This window comes from Phodopus roborovskii, unplaced genomic scaffold (genome assembly GCF_943737965.1).
Source record: "Phodopus roborovskii unplaced genomic scaffold, PHOROB, whole genome shotgun sequence".
In the NCBI taxonomy this organism is placed as follows: Eukaryota; Metazoa; Chordata; class Mammalia; order Rodentia; family Cricetidae; genus Phodopus; species Phodopus roborovskii.
Window position 1 is genome coordinate 5,702,331 of NW_026126546.1, and position 27,521 is coordinate 5,729,851.

General features: G+C 51.2%; 1 protein-coding gene across 1 annotated transcript in view; it reads right to left on the reverse strand.

Moving 5' to 3' along the window:
* Window positions 1–27,521, reverse strand: part of CUNH4orf50 (chromosome unknown C4orf50 homolog) — a 43,549-nt gene that overhangs the window by 6,383 nt on the left and 9,645 nt on the right. Inside the window, exons 4-10 of the mRNA XM_051200216.1 lie at window positions 24,488–25,033; window positions 16,327–16,441; window positions 15,315–15,433; window positions 11,205–13,661; window positions 5,589–5,762; window positions 2,512–2,568; window positions 1,241–1,427 (exon numbers count right to left, since the gene is read on the reverse strand). Of these exons, the coding sequence (XP_051056173.1) occupies window positions 1,241–1,427; window positions 2,512–2,568; window positions 5,589–5,762; window positions 11,205–13,661; window positions 15,315–15,433; window positions 16,327–16,441; window positions 24,488–25,033 (3,655 nt within the window). The remainder of the gene's footprint in view (window positions 1–1,240; window positions 1,428–2,511; window positions 2,569–5,588; window positions 5,763–11,204; window positions 13,662–15,314; window positions 15,434–16,326; window positions 16,442–24,487; window positions 25,034–27,521) is intronic.

Here is a 27,521-nt window from a genome sequence, read left to right on the forward strand (position 1 = left end):
CTTCCTCAGATTGCTTTTGGTCATAGAATTTATCACAGCAAGAAAAACCAAACTAGGACAGCTTCAAAGCTGCAGGTAGTACTGAGCTGAGTCAGGAGCAGAGCCAGGGCTGTGGCACTGAATAGTCAATGCAGAGGACAGAGAGGCTGACCATCAGGGACAGTTAGGCCTGCTGTGTGGCCTCCCCGAGATCTGCATCCCAGGCCAAGAGGAGGCATCCCAGGCTCAGGGACTCTCCTCACAGATGGAGGTATCTAGCCTGGAACACATTACCACCCGCTCCCTATCCCATACCTCACCTCATACCCCATCCCACATCCCACCCCACACCCCACTCTCCATCCCCATGCCATTCCCCATCCCATCCCACACCCCCATCCCACACCCCCATCCCACACCCCCACCCCACAACCATTTTTCTTCAGCTCCTACACGACCTTCTGACAACAGATGGTAATTGACCAACATATGAATACGTTAATGCCTCTCTGATAACTGCAGGGGAAATGTGTCGATGTGCGTGCGTGCGTGTGTGCGTGTGGGTGCGCGCGCGCGCATTCATCCTAGAGTATTCCAGGCCATACACTAGGTCTGTTTTCCATAGATAATTGATTATGCTCTGATTAACACATCAGCCCCTTCGAGTTTGGTTATTGGAAATCAGACTATCCCACCTGTGTTCATGCTGTAATCAATACCTCATTGCTTTAGTCCTGTCTCTCTTACCTCATTTATTAGGCACCACCTGTGTCCCAGAGACTGTTTAATGACTCCAGCTAGAGTCTATTCTCTCTCTCCTCCCTTTATAGCCACAGAAACAGAGGCCCACTAGACATGGCAGCTGGTGTTCTGGATTTGAGCGCTGGGCCTGCACCCGGTCTCTACACCTTTGGCAACACCATGGCCTCCAGTTTCCACCTCCTCAGCTGTATGGCCCCGTGGACCAAGCATCCTAGCAGAGGGGGCTATGTGTACAGAGCTCCTGAAGCATGGGTGACAAGAATGTCTGGTGACCCAGCATGATGATGCTTATGTGACACATTTATGTCTGCTCCTAAGCCATAAGGACTTCAGAGGCAGAGGATCCCCAGCACTTTTCACAGCACAGAACACAGGTGCTGACTACAGAAGGAACCAGAGAGTGTCTTGGTCAACAGCTAAGAGAGCACAGGAAGGCAAGTGGTGTGGGCGGGACCCACTCATGGTCCCTACCAGCAGGGACAGGGTTGTGCATGACAACTTACCTCTAGGGCTCCTGGGGTCAGGAAGGTGGCTGCATACTCGGCCAGTGCCACATCATCAAGCATCTTCTGTGCCAGTTCAGAGAGCAGGTGGTTCTTGGGCTCTCCTCTTGGCAGCTCCTGCAGTAGTTGCTCAATTAGGCGGTTCCTCTCCTGGCATTTATGGACCAGGGAAGCCAGCTTGGCCTGGAATGTGGGGCGTATGGTATAGGCTGAGCTGGTGGCCGGAGTCCTGCCCCGTTGCTGGCGTGGTTCCCTCACCCACATCAGGACCTCAGGGTGGTGTACTAATAGACTCCCGGCTCACAGCAGAAAGGAGGCAAGAACACAGACTGGGGCTCTCCTGTGATGCAGTACTGTGACTAAGCTCCTCTTCACACCTCAACCTGCCAAAATGTACGATGCACTGTGAGGGGACCAGGGCCCGCCCGCAGAGCCCCGCCTTTTCGTTTGGGTAAAGCACCAAGTCCTGGAACTTTCCTACAGATGAGAAGAACTTAGTGGAGGGCACCGTCATGGTCCCGCCCGACTTTATAGGATGCATTGCACTGCCCTGGATATGGCGCCCCAGACGACATCTCGGAGTCTCAGTAGACTTCTCCCTTTCTATTTTACGAGCACAAAGACAGACAAGGACCCCACAGGAGAGGAAGTGGTTCGTATGTCTGATATAACAGTCAAGGAAACTGAGTCCATAGGAGAAGGCAGGAAGCTGGTTTTGGGTGTCTCAGAGTTTGGCCGGTGGCTCCTCCTCGAACACCACACAGAGACCAGGACCTCGGGATGAACCTCTGCCTCCTCCCAAAAGCAGACCCAGATGAAATGTCACCGTATCCTGCTAGCAAAGAGCATGTGGAACAGCAAGGGCCAGTCCTGGGTGTGCCCCAGACATAAATATAAAAGGATGGTGGGGGGAGCTTCCTAAGGAAACGTGTACTGGGGTGTATGCGGTAATGAGAAAGTGGAGGAGACAGAGGGGAGACAGAGAGGAAACGGCAGAAGAAAAGATGAGAAGGGGAAGACCTGAGGGTAAGGTGAGAATGTGAGCACCAAGCGGTGGTCTCCAAACCCTTCCATATCCTAGGTTGCACCAAGGAGAAAGTGGGACCCAGCATGTGGGGGCAGGGCACACGGCATCCAGGATGATCTGGAACACACGAGAAGCCGGATAGGAAGGAGATATATGGAGCGTTGTTCATGTGACATCTGTCCCCGGCACTCTTGGGTATTCTTATGAAATGCTAAGCACGATGACATGGCAGGGTGTTACCTTCAGAGGACTCGTGGCCAGGCGCTCTTCATGCTGCTGTTCCCGAAGCTCCTCAAGCTGAAAGGAGAGCACGCTTGTGACTACTGAGCAGTATGGGTTTGGTAGGGGAAGGTACAGAGTGCTGCTCTACCATCACCTTTCCCTGTGTGGAGACGGGGTGCCGGGGAACAGCCATCCCTGATCTCCAACATGGAGTCACAGAGACACAATCTGGTGTGAACCTTGAGTCCCTGAACCAGACAAAATTCCAACCAAGATGCCCACTGTGACCTGAGAGTCACTTGCTCTTCCTCCCTAGTGTCTTCTGTGCAGTGGGGGGGGCAGTGCCTGTTCACCCCAAGCTGAGGGTCACAATGAGGCCTCACTGATGTTGGGCACCTAGACCCAGACATGGTATTCAGTCAGTGCCCAATAAACACTCGCTACTGTTACTACTTGGGGCAAATTAGCAACATGGATTCTTTGCCTGGTGGGAGGCACATCCCAGCCTTAGCTCACATCCCAGCCCTAGCTCCAGGCTGGCCTCTGGCATCCAACACACAGCATGCAGCATGCAGGCCTTCCTGACCTGGCCTCAGTTCCTGCTGGGAAGGCAAGCTTGGGACCAGGAACAGGGAAGCAGGGAGTGGGGGGGGGGACAGGCACCAGGCACTTGTGTGGGTTCCTCAGACTTTCGCATTAGCCGAGCATCTACCAAAGGACCCCAATTCTCTTCAGCCAGATTCTGTCTAAATTCTTGTCACACTAAAATGTATTAAAATGGGAATTTTATAGCTATTCCCTCACACTTTCTTGTCTGCAGTGACTTAAATAAACCCTCAATTTTTTTTTTTTTTTTTTTTTTTTTTGGTCAACATTACACACTCACAAGAATCAGGATTTGCATGCACAGACACATGGAAATATGCTACATGGAGAGGGTAGCACATCCTGTCTGGTAATTAAATAAAAAGCCATGGTGATGTTTGCAGGCAAACCAACTGGCCTGGTCCCTTTAAAAACCTGAACACCCTCTCTTCGTGCAGCTGTGCTGTGATTTATATCAGCAGGTCTCTATTGGTTGGAATGTGTAATGCTGGTCTGTTCCTTTGCTTTACAAAGAGTATTTCTGTGCATCTGTTTGATGTAACTTTCCAGGACTGGCCAAAGGGTCGATTCCAGCTCCAGGTGGATCAATGTGTTCACAGGTACTCCATGTATGCAGGCATGTATGTTCCCTGCCTTAGTTTGGGAAATAGCTTGAATGTGTTCCTGTGAACTGAGTGCAGGATACTTGCAATTAAAAAGCAAATGCTCATCCCTTCATGGGACATTTGTACCACACCCCCCCTCTCTTCCTAGACTCAGGGATCATCGAGGATGAGGGGTCACAAAGCACGAGAGTCAGAGTGATAGATGACTACACGGAAACAGTGTTTTAGGGACACTGAAGGCCAACTGCACATATGAATTCAGTGTTTGTACTGCATGCATGAGACCCACGCAAGCTCAAGGCAAGCTTCATGCTGGGGCATGAAGAAGGGAAGCGAGCATGGGGTCCCACACTACTGGCCGAGGAGCCATTGACAACTGCTAGAGCTGCTGGGAGAGAGAGAGAGTCGGCCCTGGTAAGTGGGCCACACTGTAGCAGGAGGCCACGCTTCCAAGAGTACAAACTGTACTTGATGGATTTCAAAAAAGAGATACAAAGTTGTGTGAGTAGGGAAGGGAGGGATGAATCAATGAGGAGTTGGCAGAGGGGTGGGTGTGATCAAAACACATGCGTAAGATGATCAAAGAATCAGTGATTTCTTTTTAAGGCAGTTTCCCTGTGTAGCTATGGCTGTCTTGGAACGCCCTCTGTAGACCGGGCTGGCCCTGAACTTCGAGATCCACCTGCCTCCCTGAGTGCTGGGAGTAAAGGCATGAGCCACCACCACCCAGCTAGAACCAATGATTTGTTAAGTGGATGAGAAGAGGGTAAGAAGAAAAGTTGGGGATTGGGAGAAAGCGTTTTTTGAGTCATGTGTCTACTCATTCCTTAGCTATAACATTTTGGGGAGGCTCTTTAGGGTTTTCTGTATAAAAGCTTATGAACAAGTATCCCGCATTGATTAAAATCAATCCACTAACACTGCCAGCACTTACTAAGCGCTAACAGGTGATGGGAAGCAACGTGGGGAACCCCTGTGCATCTCACCAGGTTCCCCCCATTGAAAACATCTCACAAAGCTGCAGCATCAGGAGGGATGACTAGAGTCAGCACAGCCCACCGCTGCAGCCAGGGTTTCTGCCCTTTTATGTGAGCATGCTATCAAGGTGTGGGAGTTGAACTCCCGTTGGTCTGAACGTTCCCCACAGCTGTGGCTCTGAATCCGCCTTGACACTCTCACTGGCCTTTCATAATCATGTCCAAACATTTCCTGCAGAGAAAGGACGGAATTTTCCTCTTGAAAGTATCTGAATGTGCCTTTGCCGGCTAGTCTTAATATCAACTTGACACAAGCTAGAGTTATCTGAGAGGAGGGAACCTCAATTGGGAAAAACGCCTCTATAAGATCCAGCTGTAAGGCATTTTCTTAATTAGTGATGGGGCGGGGCCAACCCATTGTGGGTGGTGCCACCCCTGGACAAGTGGTCTTGGGTTCTATAAGAAAGCAGGCCGGGCAAGTCATGGGAAACAAGCCAGTAAGCAGCACCCCTCCATGGCCTCTTGGTCAGCTCTTACCTCCAGGTCTTTGCCCTGCCTGAGTTCCTGTCCTGACTTCCTTCAATAATAAACAGCAATATGAAAGTATAAGCCAAATAAATCCTTTTCTCCACAACTTGCTCTTTGGTCATGGAGTTTCATCATAGCAGTAAGAACTCTAACTAAGACAGTGCCTGATGCTTAAAAAAAAAAAAAAAAAAAAAAAAAAAACTCTGTATATACATCGTTTTTAATGGAGTACAGCTGGCTGGAAAGGTTCCAGATCCCATGCCTTTCTCCTGCACATCACTCTATTCTTTAAATCTCTACTCAACACCATCAAGCTGTAGGTACTTGCTCCTTGAGGTCTGGGAACATTTGGAGGGTGAGAAGGGTTGGCCCAGCCTACCTTGCCCTTGAGCTTATCCTGGAGACCCACAGCCTCATCCCGAGCTGCCTGCAACTCCCGCAGTGCCCAGTCCTGGTCCCTGAGCTGGCACTGTAGAGTCCGCACCTGGTGGTGGAGCCGCTGTATGCACAGTTTGGGGTCTTCCTCAGAGGCAGCGGCCTTGGGGGTCTGGAGCTGAGAGAAGGAAGTGGGGGGGGGAGGTCAAGTTCTCAGGTGATAACATACCGTAGCTGACAATCGGTACCTGTTCTATTGTCTGTCTGTCTGTCCCGTTTTCTTTTCTCACAGTGGAAGGAAGAAAGGAGGGAGGGTGAATGAATGATGGATGGAGGGAAGGAGAGAGAGAAGAAAGGAACAAATAACCATCGCAAATGCTATATCTCAGCCTATTATTGCTACCATCCATTTCCCACATGCCCTGCCCTTAGCGCCTTTATGTGCACACATGAGTGTGTGGGTCATGATGTTAGGTATCTTGGGAGGGGAGGGCAGAGTATATGGAACCCCAGAACAACAGCCCAGAATATCACCCTCAAAAGTATGCAAAGTAGGATCAGCCAGGGTCCTGTTTAGTCACTGTCAGTCACTATTGTATTGAAACACAGAGAAATGAATGAAATTTCACACACAAATAGACATGCATTCCATTAAAGCTTCGTGACTTTAGATAGGACATACAATGCTGAATTTCCCATGAGCACTGTCTTAAACTAGTTCCAAATAATCTCTTATTCTCTGACAGAAAACCAGGGTAACAGGTTCCACAGGGATACCAGGGGATTCAGGGAGAAAGGAACTTGCCCAACCCTGAGGGAAGTGGACTCAATGGCAGGGATAGTGCTGCCCCCAAATGGTCCCATATGGTAAGTTCACGTAGTTTTATTTTCTTACATATGCATGCATGTGCACTATCCTTGCGTTTTCCTTTACACATTTTTAAAGATTAAAAATGTTAATCTATGTGTATGTCTGCGTCAGTGTGTGACACATGGGTGCAGTGCCCAAGGAGGCCAGAAGATGGTGTCAACCCCCCTGGAGCTGGGGTTGCAGGTGGTTGTGAGCTGCCTAGCATGGGTGTTGGGAAAACAGAACCTGGGTCCTCTGGACGAGCAGCAGTAAGTGCTCTGAACCCTGAGGCCATCTCTCCAGCTCCCCTATAAAATCCGATACAGCATACATATCCTTTTCTCTCTCCCCGTCACATGCCCGTCACAAGCCTGTCACACGCTAGTATTGGGGTGCCATGTGCAGTTGTGCGCAACTTGATCGTGCCAACGCTGCGGGGAGGTAGGTCTTGTCCACGACAGGAACACACCTGTGGGTTCCTGGCTTGAGATCACAGTGGAGGGTCTCTGGGCCCACAAGTAAGGAAGGCATGATCAATCCTGGCCATAACACTAAGCTGGTTACAACTTACAGGAAGCACCCCCTCCACGAAGGACTGGGGAGCTCAGAAACTCATTTCAAACAACCCATTCATCTCATGTCCACCACCATTCTACACTCTAATGGGAGAGGAGGAAAGGACCCCAAGCTATTCTGAGTGGGGGTGGGGGAGAATCATGGAGCAGGAGGGGACAGCATCCATGTGACTCTGTGACTGACCGGACATCTTTCTGTGAACAAGAACCACAGTAGCAGAATGTGATTTGTTTTTTTCTTAATTAATAGAAATTCACACTGAGTAGGCCTGAGACTCACAGGCTGGGGCCTGCCAGGGACAGATGGATGCTCCAAACAGTGCCATAAAAAGTAGCTCCAGACTCCAAAACAAAGTGGCCTTTTGAGAAGTTTGGGGGTTTGTTGTCACCTCCTGCCTCTGGTGGCTTGGACAAGGGTTCTGCCCCACGGGTCCTAAAAGAGAGCCCACAACGTGATCTGGTAGTAGAGGGGGAAACCTGCCTGTTGCCTGAGTCCGCCCTTCCAGCTGACTGCATGCTGCGCTTTGGCTTAGGGACAGCAGGGACACTGTCCCACAAGAGCTCTGGTTGGCAGGGAGAGTGACAGACAGAGGTCATTCAACACAATTAGCAGAAGAAGGGCCAGTGGGAGCCCTTAGGAGCCTCTGAGCAGAGGGTCTGGCCCCATCCATGCTGTGGTGGCGGACACCGTGGTCCATGCTAGGACAGTACCAATCCATATCATTCACCTATTCTGGTGACATAAAGCCCCACTGCAATGGCATCGATGGCCGCAGAGCTTCGAAGAGCTGTGCCTGAGTCAGCTCCGACCCCCCTCTTCCCTGAGCCCAGGCTGCAGGGCTGAGCCTCAACTGTCAGTAGCAGCTCCCAGGTGAAAGCTGGGCCGCACAGAGAGGTGAAGGATGCAGAGAGCTCACAATGCAGTTCAGGGTGCAGCGGGGGTGGGGGGTGAGGACAGTGGAAAAGCGCAGCCTTGGAGACTCTCCGCTGTGTGGGTTCCTACTGTAAGAGCTGGGGGTCAATGGCCAGTATGACAGGAAGCTATGAGAGGGCCATAGGCCTAAGAGTGACTAAGAGGGACCTTTCTTCACCCTCTTCCCTGATCATCCCTAAATCCTGTGGGCTTCATCACCAGTTGTTAATTCAAAACTCTCTCTCTCCCCCCCCTCCCTCTCTCTCTCTCTCAGACACACACCACTACCACATCAGGGGAGGATCAACTAGTCAGCTCTGACCTGTTCTCAACAGCTTTCCACCTTCCATGTCATACCACAGCCCTGGCTGCTGTGACGGTCACACCAGCTCAGCTTTACTTTTCAACAATTCAGGGTTTTCACTGCGTCGGGGGCCGGGCAGCCATCTTGCCATGCCCTGAAACTCTCTACTCTGTATTCGTCTCCGTGAATTTCCGGTTCTTGCCTGCTCAAGTCAGAATAGCTATTATTGGAACGCTAAGAAATCCAGGGAGAGAACACAAAAATAGTTCTTTGCCAGCCCTGGAAAGTGACAGGGGCAGGGGGCGCGGAGGGGGGGGGAAGTGCAGGAATCCCTCCCTAGGCTTCTGGCTGAAACACTCTGTTGACCACAGTTCTGGAAATCGGCTCCAGGGCTGAGAAGAGGGCTGTGAGAAAGGGTGAGACATGAAGTTCAGGTATGTAAGGACAGCCGGGTGCGGAGAACGCACAGAGGACAGAGAGCTGCATTTAAATCAAAATAAAAACATAAACAAATGCTGCCCTAGAAATGCCATTCTCCATCCTTCACTGGGAGGGGACCCACCAGGACCACAGGGTCAGCCAGTGCTGAGAATGTGACAGTTTGGCCTGAGCCAAGGTAAAGCCGTCCTGCTGAACACTCTGGGAACTCAGCCAACGCCTCTCCTTTGCAAACAATAAAATGGCTAGTTTAGATGCACAAGGTACAATGAATGAATGGAGTCAGGAGCTCACTGGGTGAGTTTAACACAAGTGGGTCACAATACAACACACAGCAAGTTCAAGTCAACAGAACCCAAAGCAGAAGCATGGGCCTGACAAATTAACATAAAGTTTTTACAAAAGATAAAAGATTCAGTCAAAAGCCTGGAATTCCAGAAGGTGAAAGAAAAAAAGAACAAGACAAAAATACATGAGAAAAGAAGAAGAACCATGGAACTGAAGAGATGGTTCCATGAGCTAAAGTGCTTGCTGCAGAGCTGAGGACCAGAGCTCCATGCCCAGCACCCACGGTAAAAGCCAAGTGTGGGGGCACCTATCTGTAATCCCAACATGGGGAGACTGAGACAGGCTGATCCCTGTGACTCCCTGGCTAGTCACTCTAGCCTAATCCGTGAGCCCTTGTCCAAGAGAATGACACCAGAGGTTGACCTCTGGTCTCCACACATGTGCACAGCACACGCACACACACACACACACACACACACACAGAGAGAGAGAGAGAGAGAGAGAGAGAGAGAGATGCATCTCTCCACATGGAAAAGAAATTTAAGGAAATGATAACTACGGATTTTTCAAGTCTGAAGAAAGACAAATATGTAAGTTCGAAGAGGTTGGGAAAATGTGCGTAAAAAATACAAACAGAACCATAGCTTGATCCATCAAGCCATCAAAAATCAGAGATAAAACGGAAATCTTCAAAGCAGTCAGACACGATGACACACGTTTCTTCTGGGAGTGGGGGAAATTATGACAACTGGTTTCTGAGCAGAGCTAGTGGGAGGCGGAGGACAATGGGAGGCAGCCTTCAGAGTGCCGTGTGAGGGGAAGCGCCCACCCACAGTACCGACTCTGAGAGAAGATCTCCAATGCTAGTGAAAACAACGTGTCATAAAGGGAAACGCAAGTCAGTCACTGGCTAACTCTCACTATGAGAAATACCAACAGCAACACTGTCTTCCAAATTCTTATGGAAGAATAAGCATCACAAAAACCGGCAGATATTTACAAGAAAGATTAAGGGCTGCTCACGTCAGCAGTAACAATGACTCGTGAGGCTTATTATACATCGCAACAATGTATAACAAGATCATAAAGAATTAGCAGAGTTAAACCATTGGATTTTTTTTTTTTTGCATGATTTGGGACACAGTACAAAAGCATTAATCTAAGGTAAATCTAAATGACAGATACATCCTGGGATTTCTAGAGTGGTCACTAGGACAATAATAGCAAAGTATACAAATATATAAGCTATTGTAAGAGAAAGAATTATATATATATATACATATATCTATATATACACACACATATATGTGCACATACAAAAATATACATTCACACACACGCACACGTGCATATACAAATATATACATTCACATACACACACCAACAGACGAAGTGCAGGCAATAAAGGAAACTGGTAAAAATCCAAAAGCTGTTCTTTGAGATAGTGGCTAGAATTGCTGAAGAGAGAGGAGAGCGAGGGAAGCAGGAGCCAGCAACGGAGACTGAGGAGGAGGGAGCAGATGGAGATACAGCAAGGGAGAGGGAGAGAGAGGCAGGATGCTGGAGCGACACAGGGTCTCAGCTTCAAGGGTCCCCAGACATTAACAACATGAGCATTTCATCCTGGGAATTTTAAAAGTTGAGATTTATCTTGGGGCGAGGGTGACTGAGAGGGAGGGAGGATCCCAGGTCTGTGCCAAAGTCCTGTGTCTCTACAGAACCAACCCAATTCCATTCTGTTGTGTTACCTTCCATGGACCACTGCTCAGTCCGCAACAACTTTTAAGGCCCAACCTGAAGAGTAATGGCTTGGGCTGTTTGGGCTATTTCCCACTTGGGAAAAATCCAAGGTATGACTTCAGAGCACCAACCACACACACACACACACACACACACACACACACACACACACACACACACAGACAGACAGACACCCTTTCTTCTCTGTGTCTACTGGGAGGGTCAGGCTTACCTGGCAGTCAGAAGGGAAATCTTAAGCCAGCCTGCTTGGGTTCATCCAAGCTGCAGCCCGCCCTAGCGGGTTGATCTCATGCAAACCCCTTCATTTCTCTGCCTGGTTTTCTCATCTAGCAAATGGGGCTGGTGATCGAACTCCCTCCTATGGCTGCCACAGGGATACCTAGGCCTGGTGGTGATGGTGGTAGGCATACCACACTGCCGAGTCAGCAATATTAGGAGGGTTAGCCAACATACCGAGTCAGCAATATAGGAGGAAAGGCAAGCCAACATACCTGGAGGCTGCAGCCCAGGGACCTCTGAGACTGTCCTTGCTGCGTGGAACACCATGGTGTCTCCTCTTCCTTTGGCAGCCGAGCTCCATCCTCCCTTGCACCACTGGTATGTATTTCCTGAGGCCCAACAGTGACTGCACAAACTGATGAGGCAGAACTAGCAACCGCTCTGCATCTGGAAACTTCCAAATCTAAGGAAGGCCCTGCCTGCCCCCAAGTCACACCTGATTTCTCATCCCAGTGTGGTCCACGGGCTCTTGTGATCAGTTGTCCTGAAGACAGAGTCCCCTGGACCTCTTTGTCTTCATTGTGTCCCTTGTCTTCTGCCATCTTGGAGTTTCCCTGGGAACACCATTTTTCTTCCGCTGAATCCCCGCTCATCCTCAGGACCTCCCGCTCCAGGCCTTGGACCCTGCCTACAAGGTGTTTGTTTTCCCTCTGCAGAGCCCAGACCATGTCTTCTATCGCTAGCACTGTATCTTTTATCAGCCCTTTGTAACTGACCCCAAGCTCTGAGATCAGAGCCCTGAGCTCTCTGTTTTCCAGGGTAACACGCTTCATGTTGCTTCCCGCTTTCCTGACACTCTCGGACATGGCTTTATGCAGCCGACCCAGGTCCCCCTTCAGTTTCTCGTTCTCTTCTTCCAGTTGGGAGATCTTGCAGTAACTCTTCCCATTACAGTCCTCCAGGTCAGACACAGCCTGCAGACACTGGTCCAGCTCATGCCTGAGGCAGACCAGCTCTCCCTGCAGTATGTGGTTTGCTTGCTCCAACCTCTGTGCTTTGGCTGCTTCTCTGGCTCGCTCTCTCTCACAATAGCATCCTTCATGATCACATCCTTCATGGTCACATCCCTCTTGGGCTCCTTGAAGCCTGGCATTATCAAGCAAAGCCTGACTTCTCTCTTTCTTTGGGGTGGCAAGGAGCTGGTGGAACCTGCTCCCCGCCTTCTTCCGGGTACACCTTGTAGGAGGGAGCAGGCTTTCACCTGGGCCACAGTTGGCTTTATCCCCATCAAGTGCTGCTCTTGGAAGAAGGTCTCTAGTACACAGGGCCGCATCCTCTTCCAGCCTCACTCCCTCACCATTCCTGCTGGGTTTTGCATTCAGATCCTGGCTGACCGAGGCCCGCTGATGGCACACACTGCCCTCAGTGTCCAACCATGTGTGAGTGACACTCTGGCGCTCTCCTGCCTGCGCTGACATCTGCTGGGGATCTCCACAGACAATCTTCAGGTTGTTCGGCTGCTGGCAGCAGACCCCCACCTCCCTCTCCAGTGTGTCCATCTGGAGGGTGCACCTGTCCTGTCGTGTGATCAGAGCCTGCGAGGGGCAAGGACCTTCTCTGCTGTCACCCGCTGGGGCCCATTTGAGAAACTTCAGCAAATGCCGACCACTCACTGGTACGCACTGTTCCTGACCCACATGGGCCTTGAAGTCAGGCTGCTCCCAGACTCCCAAAGAAGCCGGGCTGGGTACCACTCGTACCTGCATCTTCTCCTCTTGTCCTTCATCCCCAGACCTCTCCTTCTGCAGCAGCTGAGTGTCTCCAAAGCACAGCTGGTGGCCCTGCTTGCCCCGTGCCCTCCTCCAGACCTCTTTGCCCTTTCCTACTGGAAGCTGGCTACCATTTGGCTCTGGCTCTCTGGTCTCGTGGGCCCTGGTGCTGGTGGTCTCTTCCTCCTTTTCTGGTGACAGCTTCCCTAAGAGTTCCCAGGAACATCCTTCCACACTCCCTTTCTTGCTTGAGGAATCAGAGCCATCCTCGAGCTCTGACCTAGAGGTTGTCCCATGCAGAGACAGGGTTAGCCATTCTGGCTGGAGCCAAGGGCAGTGGGCTATGGCCTGGGTCTCTGAAGCCCTGTTCCCTTCCTGCATGTCTTCTGGGGCTTGGGTCTCAGTGTTCAAGACCAGCTCCTCATTGCTTTCCTGGTCCAGCTGGGACTTGTGATCAAGCTCTGAATTTATCATTCCCAATGTTCCTATCACCCCCCACTTCTCTGCACTTGCAACTGGGGGCCCGCTCCTCTCCTCCCACGCATCTCTTGGCTCCTTGGGCCCTTTTGTGGGAAACGGACCATTTGAAATGAGTGGGGACTGCTGGCTGTAGGAGGTGAGATGGCTCCTTGCCAGATTACAAGGCCAATTGTGGTGTGCCACACCCCCAGGGGCAGGTGAGGGGTTGCTGTCCACATCTTCTTGGGTCTGAAGTTCTTGTAGGGAATGCTCTGGGAACAGAGATGGCAGTAGGAGCTGTGGTTCCTCAGAAGGTCCCCAGAGCGGGAGCACGGATGTTGGTAACAGCAAAAGGGATTCCTGGGCTCTCGTGGCTCGAAGCTTCTCGGAAACTCCTGCCAGGTCCAAGGAGCAGAATGGCTCATCCATGCCTGGCCCTGGGGGACAGCTACACAGCAGCTGAAGAATCTGTCCCTCTAGCTGGGGCTGGAAAAGAGCACCCTGCAGGTGGGAAGAGGAGATGTGGCATGAAACAGCCTTTGCCTGCTGAGCCCCATCAATACCTGGTCATGTCCGCCACCCACCGCAATACTCCCTGAACCTGCTCACACAGCTGCATGTGTGTCCTGCTCTTCCACCTCAGGAACTCGGCCTGAGCTCTTCCAATTGCCCAAGATCCTCCTTCTCCTGGATACTCTCAAGGAACATCCCTTCATCTCAAACCAAACACTGTCTCCTCGAAAAGACAACCCCTGGAACACTCCCACCCTCACTTAACTCCCGCAAACTACACCATAACGGATCATACACAGATGTCTATATCGTGGTCCACACTCCCTACTGCCCTTTTCTATCCAAGAAGGTCTCCATGAGCACCACAGAATATGAAGTTATAAATGTTTTGTTCTGCATGAGCCTGAGCCACCCTGTGGCTTGCAGCTGCCACCCCAGGTGACATAGATTGAGGACACCAACCATGTGTGGAGGGTTTAGTACACAGTATTATGTGGACTCTCTGTTCCCCTGGTGGATAGCAGCTGGTCTTCATTTTGCCCCAGGCCCAGAGCAGTGCCAAGCTCACCTGAGGGGCTTCCTAGACCACCCCGAATGTCTCTATAGTCATTTATACCACACGTCTATCCAGAAAGGAAGATGACTGGCTCACAGCTCCTCAGTGGGGCAGAAGACTGGAAGCAGAGGATCTGAGCTCCAGTCAGCTTCTCTGCCATCCCCAGAGCTTCTCAGTGTCCCTGGGCAATAGGGAGCTTTAGGACTGTGAGCAGGATCTTGGCAAGGACTCTGAACATCAGGAAGAGGCTTAAACTTTGCCTCTGGTCTGGGGGGGAACTGCTTGGTTTCTGGAGTTATATACCTGCATTTGTAGACTGGATATCCCTAAATTAAAAGATCTAACCTGGGCCTTAGGGGCAGTGGTGATACACAGTTCTAACACAGTGATGAGATTAGAGACAACAGAATTAGCAGGGACAGATACGACACTGAAGCTGAGCACATGCTATTTCAGGGTGACAGAGGACTGTGTGGAACTCCTTCCTCTACATGAGCCAAACTTTATGATGGGGTGGTTTCAGGAAGTGAATGGATGAAAAGAATGCACGGGTGGATGGATAGATGCATGGATGGATGCATGCATGCATGGATGCATGAGGTTCAGAACCACAGAGCCACATCAGGACACCACTCCCGGTTCAGCTTTGTTCCTTAGGACAATAGGCAGAAGCTGAGGTCAGTGGTTTGTCACAGCATTAGAACTGATTCAGATCCATCTTTGAGATCAGACCATTAGAGTAACACAGACTACAGAAGGAGACTGGGGCTCTGCACCTTTGGAGCCCACGAGCTCTGGGGAGTCCCAGCATCCATCAGGTCTCCTTGTCCCTGGATAGGGAGGCGGTACCTGCTCTGTGGGTGGTCAGGGGGCTTCACTAAGGCAACATAGTGTCTTGGGGTAGCCCAGGCCAGGCCGTTAGTTGGGTTTCTTTCATCCCACCCTTATTTCTCAATCTCCCCTCCAATCTCTCTCTCTCAATCATTTCCAGAATATTCTCCCCCAGGATGACCATATCACCATGCACACAGCAGGGCTGACAAGGCCGCACTGATCCTCATACCCGCAGAACCTTCTGGCCTCACCTGTCTACGCTCAGACCCTGGCAGGTCTCCCTGGAGCTTGCCTATGGTTCTTGCTGGCAACACCATGCAGGGGTCCGGATGATCTTGAACACAGCTGTGGAGCTCTTCTGAGAGCTGGCCTAGAACAGCAAGACCTAGAGGTTAAAACCACTCTTGGAAGATCTATCACAATGGCCACCAACAGCCATGTCAACTGACAGATGTCTCTCTTGACTTGGGTCTTTTAGCCCACGGTGACTCCTAATGAGTCCTACTCTTCTGCCAGGCAAGGACCTGAGGCTGGAAGGTGTGAATGACCACTAATTGTGAGCAGAGGAACTGGTTCTCAAGATACATCCATCCGTGAACCACATCTGGATTATGCCCTCAGGGTCCTCATCTGTCAGCAAGGTGATAACCACTACCCTGACTCTGCACAGCTTTCCGGAACAGCCCCACCAAGTCACATTCCACGTTGGCCCACCCAACAGCTCTGCTCCCCAGACATGACTGAAGGGGAACATCAGCCACCTCCTCCTGCAACCAGCAGCCCTAGATACATTTTGATGGCTGAAGATGAGCAAGCAGGATCTCTTATAGCAGGAAAGTGAGAAACTATGTCTGACAGTTAGAGATCAGGGACCTGAAAGCCCCGGTAATTCTCAGACTGACAATCACAAGTCTCATCCTCAACCTAAGGAGTGGCCTGGGACAGAAGGAGGCTAGAATGGCCCCTGCTTACCATATACACCTCTGTAAGGACAGGGGCCCCCTACCAACTTGCAGGCTGGCTGGCCCCTTTGAAAGCTGAATGCATACATTTCAGTGTTCAATTATCCTAAGCTAATGGCCCCTAGAACATCATATTCTGATTCTGCCTTGAACAGCTGTGTGACCTTAAGCCTCTCTGACCAGCTGTGTGACCTTGAGCCTCCTTGGGCCTTGTCTATAAGAGGAATAAGCCATCTTGTCCAACGCTGACCTATCAGAAGGATATCAGGTGACCCCTCTATGTATCAAAGCATCCACAAACCTGCTGGGGCTTGAGGTCCATGAGCATCACTGTGGCAGCATTGGCTGCTGCAGGGATCCAGCACCTCTGCCCTGGGTGGGGGCAGAGAATCACTCTGTGAACAGCCCAAGGCACCCTTGAAAGACACAAAGAATTGAACGGTCACAAGTGCCCCGGTTGAAGTGTCCACTCCAAGCCCATTCTTATGCTCCCTTCAGAGCAATGGCCAGACCACTCCAAAGTAAGTAAACTAAGGCTCAGAAAGCTTAGTGAGTGGAAAGTGAGTGGAAAGCTGGCCACGGAGCCTAACCTGGGCCATTGGATTACCAGACCACACTGTTCTTGTTGACTCTAAAGATTCTTTTAGTAAGTTACAAGGGGTGACATCCTGTCCTTGGAGTACTCTGTCCATTCAGACAAGAGCCTTGCCAGGGTTTGGGGGGGAGGTCCTGTCTCTCTGTGCCCCTGGCATCTGCCCAGGGATTTTCAATGTTCCTCTGTGAGCAAGTCCTAAAAGTGACAGTAGCCAGCAGCCTGAAAAGTGCCCCCCCTCACCTAGAACTGCAGGAGGCCAGCTCTGTGAGCAGAGAGGAACATGCCCAGCATGGTACTGGAGCCCACCTGTGAGCTGTTCCAGCTGTCCTGACCACTGTGGGCTCTTGACCCTGACATGATGGCCTCCTGGCCTGCTACTACGCTGGCCACATTCTCTGCCTCTGGGCCTCTGCACAGGCTGTTCCTTCTGCTACTTTAGGGAAGGGTCCTAATAGCCACACACCTGTCATACAGGCCTCTTTGTAGCTGGCTCTTGTCCACCCTACAGCAAATCAAACTGGAAGCCAAACCAGGGCAGGGCGCCCCCCCCCCAATCTTCTCCAGCAAGATAAAAGTCCCATCTTCCCAGTTTCACACATGTGCCTCATCCTGTGTTCCAGCCAAGGACAGTAGGCCCAGGGCATGGGGCAGGGCTGTGGCTGAGCCAAGCACACTAAAGTGGCCCTGGGCAAGGCCACACCACAGTAAACGGCTTCTCACCTAGACCCAGTTTCATAACAGCTCAGTCTTTGGAGTATGCAGTCCACACAAGGTGGTAGTAAATGAAGCTTAGTGTCCTGAAGAAGCAGTGGCCAAGTCCCCATGAGGATTTCTTTAGCCTTCCTTGATCTTTCCACAAATCAAGTCCCCATCGCCCTCCCCCACAGCCCCTCCTTCTGCCGTTCTGTGCTTGTGACCTCTTATCTATCTGTGCAACTGTGCAACGGGTTGTGCTGTGTCCTTTTGGTTACAAATCCTCAGCCTCAGCTGTATCATAGATTCTTCCAGAGGCTTCCAACAAGGACTAATAAGAACACTCGACTCCAATCAGTAGCAACCAGGGGGCATGGGAACCAGTTCACATCCTAATAGACAACAGGCTGCACACAGCCAGGCCTGACCAGGCAGGCCACTGTCAACTGTGCTCATAGCCCTGTTATCTGCCTCTGTTTCTGTCCACTTGGTCCTTTCCTGGTCGTAACGAAACAGTCCCAACCACAGCTTAAAAATCAGCATTAAAGCAAGATCAGAAAGATGAAGGGACAGAGAGAAAAATGCAGGAAGGTTGAAAGAGATGGAGATAAAAGGGAATGGAGAAAAAGATTAGAAAAGAAAAAAATTAATGAAACAGAAAAAAAGAGAGGGGATGACTAGAGAAAGCAAGACTCAAGCTCCAGATAAGTGTAAGGAGAAGAGAGGGCTGAAGGGGAAAGGAAGGCTGGAGTCACGCAGAGCCATACATCACATCATGCTTCCCCACGGCTGGCACGTTCACCATGGCACTTAGTGCACATCCTGCCTGCACGCTGCTTCTCTGCCCACACGTTTCCACAAATGCTTGCTGAGCCCCAGCCAAGGGCCAGGCCTGGTTCTGACACTGGGGACACAGCCACAGAAAATGCACAAGCTTTCTGGCCCAGGGACACTTCCAGGGGGCGTGCTATGTGCTATGACACTGAAATGACACCTCCTCAGGTCATGAGTGATTAAGTCAACAGTCAGAGAGAGGGACGGCTCTGTGTCACAGAGCAAGTCAAATGGAAAACAGGAGAAGAGCTCCCATCTCTGGCCTTGCTCCTTCCCAGCACTGTGCTCTGCTCAGCCTGGGGGACCACAGCCTGGACTGTGTTTGCCTCAGTGTGTGATTACTCTGAAATACAAGATGTCTAGACACAAGCATCTATGTGTCATGGTACATCCTTCCAGGCTTTTCTCTAAGCACAAGTAACAGCAGATTTCTGGTTATACAAAACGTAAACTTGTGATTTATGCATTATTTTTGTTCAATTGTTTAGAAGCATCAAATCCTCCCAAACTCTCCTGCTATGGTTTAGGGTTGTCTAACATTCTCTGCCCACATATTCCCTAAGTTCTGGGTTCTTAAAATGGGTGGCATGACCCACACGGGGTTGTACAACTAAATGTCACCAAAAATTGGCAATGTAGAAGGGTTCTGAATGTTCGAGTACCTCAAATTAACTCAGAATCAAACAGGTAATGAAAATGAGGCATTCCTGGTAGCACTCACTGTGTGTGTGACTTCATGCAAAAACACATACACACATCTACTCATCAGTATGCAAGTTTGCGTTCGTCTTTAGTAAATGGCAAACATATATACATAAAAGAATTGTTTAAAATAAATTTCTATTACTTATCAGTAAATGTTTGACTTGTATACCTATTTGAATTTATATTTATGCATATCTGTACGTTCGTGCACACATTGGAGAGGGGTTATTGCAGAGGCCAGAAGAGGGCACCAGATCCCCCAGAACTGGAGTTACAGGCATTTGTGAGCCCCCTGATGTGGGTGCTGGGAACTGAACCTCAGTCCTCTGGAAGAGGGGTATGTGCTCTTAACCACTCTCCATCTCTCCAGCCCCTACTCATCTATTTGATGTGGTGGCATACCAGGGCTGTGGGGAAATGTCTTAAGAGACAGGTGTGAGGAGTGACTTGAGAAGTCCTGGCTTAAGCGAGACCATGCAGGCTCCATCTCACTGGGCACCGAGGCTACTTCTGATTCTGCCAGCTGCAAACATCACTGAGATGGAGGCAGCTGTGCACAGTTGCTTGGCTGCTGCTGACCCCTTCTTCAAACTGTGCTGTGGGCTGAACAGGCACTGTCTCCACAGGCTCATGTGCTTGAACTCATCATCCCAGCCAATGGCACGGCCACAGAAGGTTGTTGAACCTTCAGAAAGTGTAGCCTCCCTGGAGGAAGCATATCACTGGGGTATGCCTGGTGGTAGCACACACTTGATAAGTTGACCCCACTCCTTGATTACTCTCTGCTTCCTGAGTGCAAACACAACCTGACCAGCTGCCCCGTGTCCCTGCCGCCTGCCATGTCTGTTCCACCACGCTGGGATCATACCCCCCAAGTCATGAGACAAAATAAGCTTTCCTTCCCTTACACTGCTTCCTGCCACGTATTTGTTCACAGCAATGAGAACAGCAAACATCTGTTCATGGAGGTCCGTGATCACATAGTAAGTATAGGCACTCTTATGGCATTTAGTACTCACTGACTGACAGCCCTCCCCAAAGGCTTAGGTCTACAAAGGCCCAAATGCTGCAGAGCAGCAGCTCCTTTAATAGTTGCATGTACTGACTACTTCCTTCTGCTTTGTATGTGCATGTGTGTGTGTGCATGTGTGCACTTTGCCTCATAAATGCTAGGCAAGTAGTTTATCACTTGACTTTTGGCCCAGTTTTTTTTAAGAGTTTGTGTGTGTGTGTGTGTGTGTGTGTGTGTGTGTGTGTGTGTGTAAATGCTAGAACATGTGTGTACAGGAGCCCTCAGAAGAAGGCACTGGATTCTCGGAAGATGGAGTTACAGGCAGTTGTGATCTACTACTCCCTGTGGGTGCTGGGAACCAAACCCTGGTCCTCTACAAGAGCAACAAGGGTTCTTGACCCCCTTGACTTTATTTTTTAACGCCCCTATTTGCTTAATAGTAAACACCAAACCTGTGAAGACACAGTCCTACAGAGGTGCAAGCTGGGGTCTTTCTCCAGCAACAAAAACATTTCCACAGCTATTGCCAGGGGTTACTCTATGTGCACTGCAGGACAGGGAGGACTATAGGGCAGGGAGGATTGCAGGACAGGGAAGACTGTTGGGCAGGGTAGCAATCCCCATCATCTCAGCACCTCGCCTCCCAGATGACTACACAGTGACTGACTTTCCATGTTTATGCATAAGCCTCTCTCAGTGGCCCTCCAGGCCAGGTGATGGCCATCTGCCTGTCTTCTGATGTCGCTGTTTAGAAGCCAGGACTGCTGTTGCTTGCTCCTGTGTCTGTCTCCCCTCCAAGCTCCTGAAGAGCTGGTCCACACCCAGATCACACCCACAGCCCTCCCCTGCCCCACAATCCCAGGGCATAGTGCTATGCCTGGGCCATGGCAGGAGCCCAGTGAACGTTCACAGAGAAGCAAGCCAACACTCCAGCAGGCGATTGGCACTTTACTTCCTGTCCTCCTCAGATTCTTTCAACAGCAGGAGCCCTTAGCCCAAACTCCTCCCATTCTTCTGGGGACTTAGCTTTTAAGCAACCTACTCTGCAAGTTGTCACCTCTCTGAGTTTGGGCTTAGGGACAGGGCACTAGTGCCTCCTGGCTGCTTTACAACATGCTTGAGAGCAAGTGCTTTGTGGCAAGAAGCAATTGAAATGTCTTCTTATACCGGCCGTCCTGTGACTCACAGCACAGCTCCCAGAGTCCATCAGATGTAGTGAGCAGAGGGCCACCTTGGGGATGGGGCTGTGCTCCCTTCAAACCTGGCTTCTCCCACCTGCTGGAGCATGTGACTTCCCCCACCTGCCTCAGTCCCCTCACCTGTAAAGTGAGCACTAATAACTCCACCCCCTCACAAGCTGGCTGCTGGGTACGCACAGCTGGGGGCAAATGGCAGCTGTAATGGCAGCTGTGTGAAGCTGCTGCACACTTCCCTGCACATGCTCAGTCCATACCTCTTGTTTCCCAACCTCTGTCCCTTATAGCAATACAGCCACCTGGAGACAGTCCCTATGGCTGAGGCAAGCGGCTTCTCCTGGTCATTTCCTCACTGAGCGGCTCGTCACAGTCTGTGAGTGTTAGTCCCATCTCACAACAGGGATGCTGAGGCACAGAAATTTAGTAACCAGCCCAATACTATCCTAGCCAGTCTGGATCGCTGCTGTCCCCTAAATGGGATCCCCCTTGAAGTTCCCTACAGGAGTACCACCCCTGGCAGCACACAACTCCTCCTACTGAGCAGTGTTGCATGACTCATGGATTCTAGCAGCATCCTCTGATTTTTCCTCTGCTTCGCACATGGGGACCACCGCTTATATAGACAACTTAGGGAGCCCTTCAGTAGATAGCTTTTGACTTTGATGGTCAAAGCCATATGTGAGATGCAGCTCTTTGGGGTGCAGGGCCTTCTGAAGAGAGTGCTTGCTACACTGAGGTCCTGAATGCTTGTGATTGGTGAGGGCTTTCCAGCTGAGGTCATAGATCCTACCTGAGTCAGCCACTGAAGAGCCCACAGCCCCAAAGAGCTACTGACTCTTGCCCCTGATCCAGAGGGAAGGACAGCAGAGGGAGGCACAATTCCCTGCTGGTCTTGATGCTGCCTTGGTGTCTGTGACCAAATCACTCGCCCTTCCTGGGCGGTACCCAGGGATTAAAGGAGAGAACAGGAGATGCACAAATAGGAGCAAGACTCTGCCAAGCATCTAGGAACCCACTCTTCTCAGAGGAGTGCTCTGAAGGAACATCCCAGCATGGGGGATGATGGCAAGATGGGAGAATAAAGCCTCAGGCCAACTGCCTAAATGTAAGCACATCTATGGCAATCACAGAAAGGATGCTAAATGACAAGTTCCATGTACACATCATTTATTCTCAAAATTACAAGGACACAATGGTAAGTGTACACTTTGTTTTCCTCCTAATGGCTGAACACGAAGTGCTCAGAAGGGGCAGGTGGGAGATCAAGCAGTGGAAAAGAACCCAGGCACTACAGTGAGCTGGCCCAGGCAAGAGACAGCCAGGCCATTATCCAGGGAACTTGAGAGATCCATATTCCAATTAAAAGATATATTTGCACTTTTGAATGAGCAACTCCCATTGGTTTGTATTGTCTATTTTGGTTATGCTTTGTGTTTGGGGTATGGTCTGCCACTGCCCAGGTTGGCCTTGAACTTTCTATATAGCTCAAACTCCTGACCCTCTTGCCTCTTATCTCCCAAATAGCCCCTCTTCTTTAAAGGAACTACGCTCACTATGGTTTTAGGGACACAGGGCTAATGCAGCCCAAGCTACCTACCCTGGCACCAACTTCCAGGTCTGTCTCTCAACAACTCTGTGACAACAGCTAAGATACTCCTGCCCAGAGCCTCAGCTTCCTCTCTGGAGCAAGGATGCTGAGAGCAGCTGCCCCTACCTCCACAAGCTTTGAAAGGAAACTTTGAAATACATCTGGCACGGGAAGACATTAAATGCACATGTTCACTTGTCAGTCATGTAAGGAGGAAATAAATGTCCAGTCTTCTTGCCCCAGCTTAAGAAACACACCCATGTTTAAAGAGCTAGTAATGAAGAGACCCAGAAAAAGCCCGACCCCTGGCCCTTTCTCCTATGCAGTCCTGGGGCCCCTGTGTGCTGCTTCGAAGAATGGAGGCTGCAAAGGCCAGTGGATGCTGGACCTGCCCTGGGAAGTTCACAGCCCAAGAGGGGGAGGAGTGAGTGCCCTGGGGGAGGGGCTGGGTCAGAGGAGACCTACACAGTGGGCTGAGGACCTGTCTCTCACGTGGCTTGCACACTTGGGAGTCCACTCAGTGGACTCCTCAGAGCAGAGGGACAAACCGTGGAGGATGTGAGGGGCCACTGGCTACCTGACAATCAGCTGGATGAGTGGACAAATGAGGAGGAAATAAGTGAATGGGACACCAGGGAGCACAGGTGACAATGGACAGATGGCTGCGAGGCCCAAATGTTTGCGCTGCTCACACATTCATAAGGTGAAATCTAATCAACAAGTTGATAACATGAGGAGGTGATTAAGTAGGGACTGCCGCCTCACGGCGGGCCTGCCCTGGGAAGGTCACAGCCTGGCAGGGGAGGAAGTTGTTCACAGCATGGAATGACCATGCAGCCTTCTAATTAAAGAGGCACAGGTCCCTCCCACCAGGTGAGGACTCAGCAGGTACAAGGCACCATCTACAAACCAGGTCTCTGACACTGAGGCTGTGGGTGCCTTGGATTAGGTGTGAAAGGCTAGACTAAGGTGTGGGTGCCCTGGTTATTTCCCTTGCCACTGTGACAAAATTCCTGGACAAAGCAACCTAAAGGACGAAGGGTTTACCCTGTCTCTTCATGTAGAGGCTACAATGATGGCGAAGACGGCACAGAGCTGGGAGCAGCTGGGGAAGGAGTTTGGGTTCTGCTTCCTCTCAACTCAGAAAGTTCCTGCAGGTGGAAGCCTTGAGCTAGAGCCCTAGCAACCCACTTTCCCCAGGCCCCACCTCCTAGCAGGTGTCTCCAAGCTTTCAACATCGTGACTCCGATATTTTTTCACTACCAAGTTCATGCTCCAGAACAGCATGACTGTTGTTTTTAAAAAATCTCATAGTGTTTTAAGTCTCGCCTTTTGTGTTGGGCCATATTCCTGGCTATCCCAGAGAGACTGCTTCAGATTGAACACACTTGTCAGACTTAAGTGAGGTTCTACAACCTCCCTAAGCGGGGCCAGTAGCTGGGGACCAATGGCACAAACATATGAATGAGCCTGTCTGGGAGGAGAGCCATTGCACACTCAAACTCTTAACGGTGGGTGAGGGAAAGAACGAACAACAGGAGTTGGCTGTGGGGTATGGTACTCAGCTGGACATGGGAGTCTGCAAGTGCGTGGACAAGTGGGTAGACATCAAATGGCTGTCACATGAGTAGATGGCCATATGGGTAGGGAGTGATCATATAACAGTGATGACCACGTGTGTATGGATGGTGCGAAAAGAGACTGAGTTTGGTGAAGGATAGACTGGCCTCTCGTTCACAAAAATAATGAGGGACGCTGGGAAACAACTTTGATCAAGTGGCTAGACAGGAGTCAGGGGAGGGCAAGCAGTCATTCCTGTCCTGGGTTCCGGCCACTTACCGGGCTACTGTGCCCCAGCTGGGCCCGCAGGTGCATATTTTGGTGGGTGAGCTCCTCCACCTGGCTGTGCAGGCCTATCTCCGATAGCGTCAGCCCATATACGCAGCAGCGCAGTTCCTCCAGCTGCTCCCGCAGCTGCCGCTCGGTGACGCTGTGCAGCTGCAGCCTGCGCACCGCCTCCGCCCACTCCCGCTCCGCACGCTCCGCCCTGCTCCGCAGTGCGCTGAGCTCTGTGGCCTCTGGGGCGCCTAGGGGACCGGCCGGGGGCTGCCACCCGGGTCTGCCCGCACTGGGCAACTGGTCTGCGGCACGTAGTTGTGCCAGCAGGAAGCCCGCGGCGCGACCCAGACGCCGCACGTCGCGCTCCAGCCGCTGCACCTGTGCCCGCAGAACGCTCTCCTGCTCCTGCACCAGGCCCAGCTGCAGCCGCTGCGCCTGCCCACAGCGCTCCAGAGCTGCCGCTTGCTGTGCTAGCGCCTCGTCCTTGTGCCTCAGCCGCTCCTGCAGCCGCTGCTGCCGTCTTGCGGCGCTCTCCGCCTCCCGCACCTAGGAGTTGTGGTGATGGGGATGTCAGGGCCCCCCCTCCCCCCCCCCCGCACAAGCCTTGCTCGCCTTGATTTCTCTCCCTAGCATTCCAGTATTTTGTGCATAATGTGTATTTTGCATTAAAACGATCCCCTGGGACCAAAGATGACTCAGAAGCAAGTCACTTGCCACCAAGCATGAAGACCCAAGTTGGGTCCCCTAGGACCCATATATAGTGGAAGAGGTGAACCAGTCCCACAAGCTGGATTCGACTGTGGCACATGTATGCGCACGTACAAAATAAAAAAATTTTTAAAGTTATGCTGACTACTGAGTTTGCTGGCACTGCAGCCAAGAGGCACCTTCACCTCACCATAGTCTGAGCCCAGGAGCTCCATGAGTTCCTGGAGTCAGTGTGTGTGCAGTGGGTTGGAAGGCCAGTACCCCCTACAGAGGGTCTCTGGAATTGTTCAGTGGGAACAGACCACACCAATTTCCAAACTCCACAGAATTTTCCAGAACTTCTCATTTCAGCGATGTGAGCTGGGCAGGGGTCGGGAAGCCACAGCAGCTGTTCACAACTGTGAATGCCTCCCCCCACCTCCAAATAAAGCTGTCATCAGCCCCCACCACACACTCGGGAGTTACCTTTATAATGGGATGGCTAAAATTCTTGCAGCCAGGTCAGGGGCACAGCATGGTGGCCTTGTGTCTGACTCAAGGGCTTCTCTCTCTCTGTCCCTCCGCGGAACACTTCTCCATACTTGGACACCCCACCTTCTCCCTACCACAGACAATAAACTAGCCTGGGGTGCCACACCACCCTGAAAAAGCAGAAGTCTTCCATGTTCACACTCTGTCTAGGCAAACACTGCCTGTGAAAAGCTTTCTGTCACCAGCTACCTGCTGCCAGAAAGCCTGCATGTGAGAGAAACAGACCGCAAAGAGGCAAGAAAGCACAAGGCCGCCTCCGCCTGGCTCTGTGCAGCATTGGCAGGGTGTGGAGTGTGCGAATAAAACCTGGTTGCATTTTCTGGATGGAAACTTCTCCAGGCCTTAAGATGGTGTGAATTCTGAACTGTGGTTTTGGGTGCCTGGGGATCCATGGCATGAGTGGGCGGGCCTTTGCAACCTCTCGGGATGACCTTGAGGCCTTTGCTTCCCGGGAATTTGACCAAAGCAAAATTGCTAACTTTGACAGATCAGACACAAAAGATGCCAAAAGCCTGTTCACACATCCCTCCAATACTGACTCCCGCATGTCAAAATGTTTTTGGTTGGGGTCTGGGCTGCAGCTGGGCCAAATGTGACCCTGACCAAGCCACTGAATCTGTGAAGAGGCTTCTTGGCAGGTCTCCCTGAGTGCATTCGTGTTACTCATGACAGCGATAACAACAGGGAAGCATGGGGAAAGGGTATATAGCTCCCCGGCCTCCCCCAAACCCCTCACTCCACAATACAATTAGCTTAGCTTACATGGCACCCTTACCCTTCATCTTCAACCACACTATAAGCATCTCCTGCAGGACTGTCCCCAACTTCTCTGGGGAATCCTAGGTGTGTCAAGAGCAAGACTCAAAAACCCTTACAGTGCCCCCTCAGAGAAACTCCATGACCCTAATGCAGAGCCACAGCCTGTCCCTTGCTATGCAGTCACCCCTGGGGTTGAGAGGCTAAAGGCATGTGAGCCAAGGACCCAATTTAGCCTGCGTCTGCCTCCAGTGGTTAGAGGGACAGGAAGAGTGATAACCCTGGCACTCAAGGACTGAGTTGAGCCGAGTCTGACTCCTTCCCTACCCACTTTAGTGTCAGTGAATAGCATGCCACGTACCCTGGCGGCCCCGCGACTGCCCATTATCAGAGACACACGGGGCCAGCACATAAGGCATGCACGTACACAAAGGCACAGGTGAACAGGATTCGAGAAACAACACTCCCTGTAGTGCATGTGCCACCTGTTCGTACTGAGCTCCCGTCCCATGAACGGGCTGCACCCTGCAATCTCAAAACCCCGAAGCTGTGCTTTAACGCGAAATCCCTGAAGCCAGTGACCAGGCATCACAGCATACCTAAGCAGCACACAGCAGAGGTCCAAACCCAATCTGCTGTTTCTTTCTCTATGTTCTCTGAATCATCTCCCTAGCTGGAAGGTTTCTTATGACGGATAAGATGCAGCATGGCAGAGGCAGCTGTCATTATTGAGATGCCCACCTCTCTGATCATTCTACACACATCTTCTCATTTAACCCATATGACCACCTGAGGGGTGGGTACCACATCATTCCCATTTTCCATATGAGGGGACTGAGATCTGTCGAGGCTGTGTCGCTTGTCCAATGTCACAGCCAATTCAGCAGTAGAACAAGGGTTTTCCTCCCAAACATGCCCCCTAACTAGCCAATGCTTCTTGATAGAGGTCTCTATTGTGCTCTGTCCCCACACTCCCCCAAGGCCTCAGCTGTCTTCCTTGGCCACCTAGCGCCAGCTCCTCTCCTGCAATGCCCCTTCC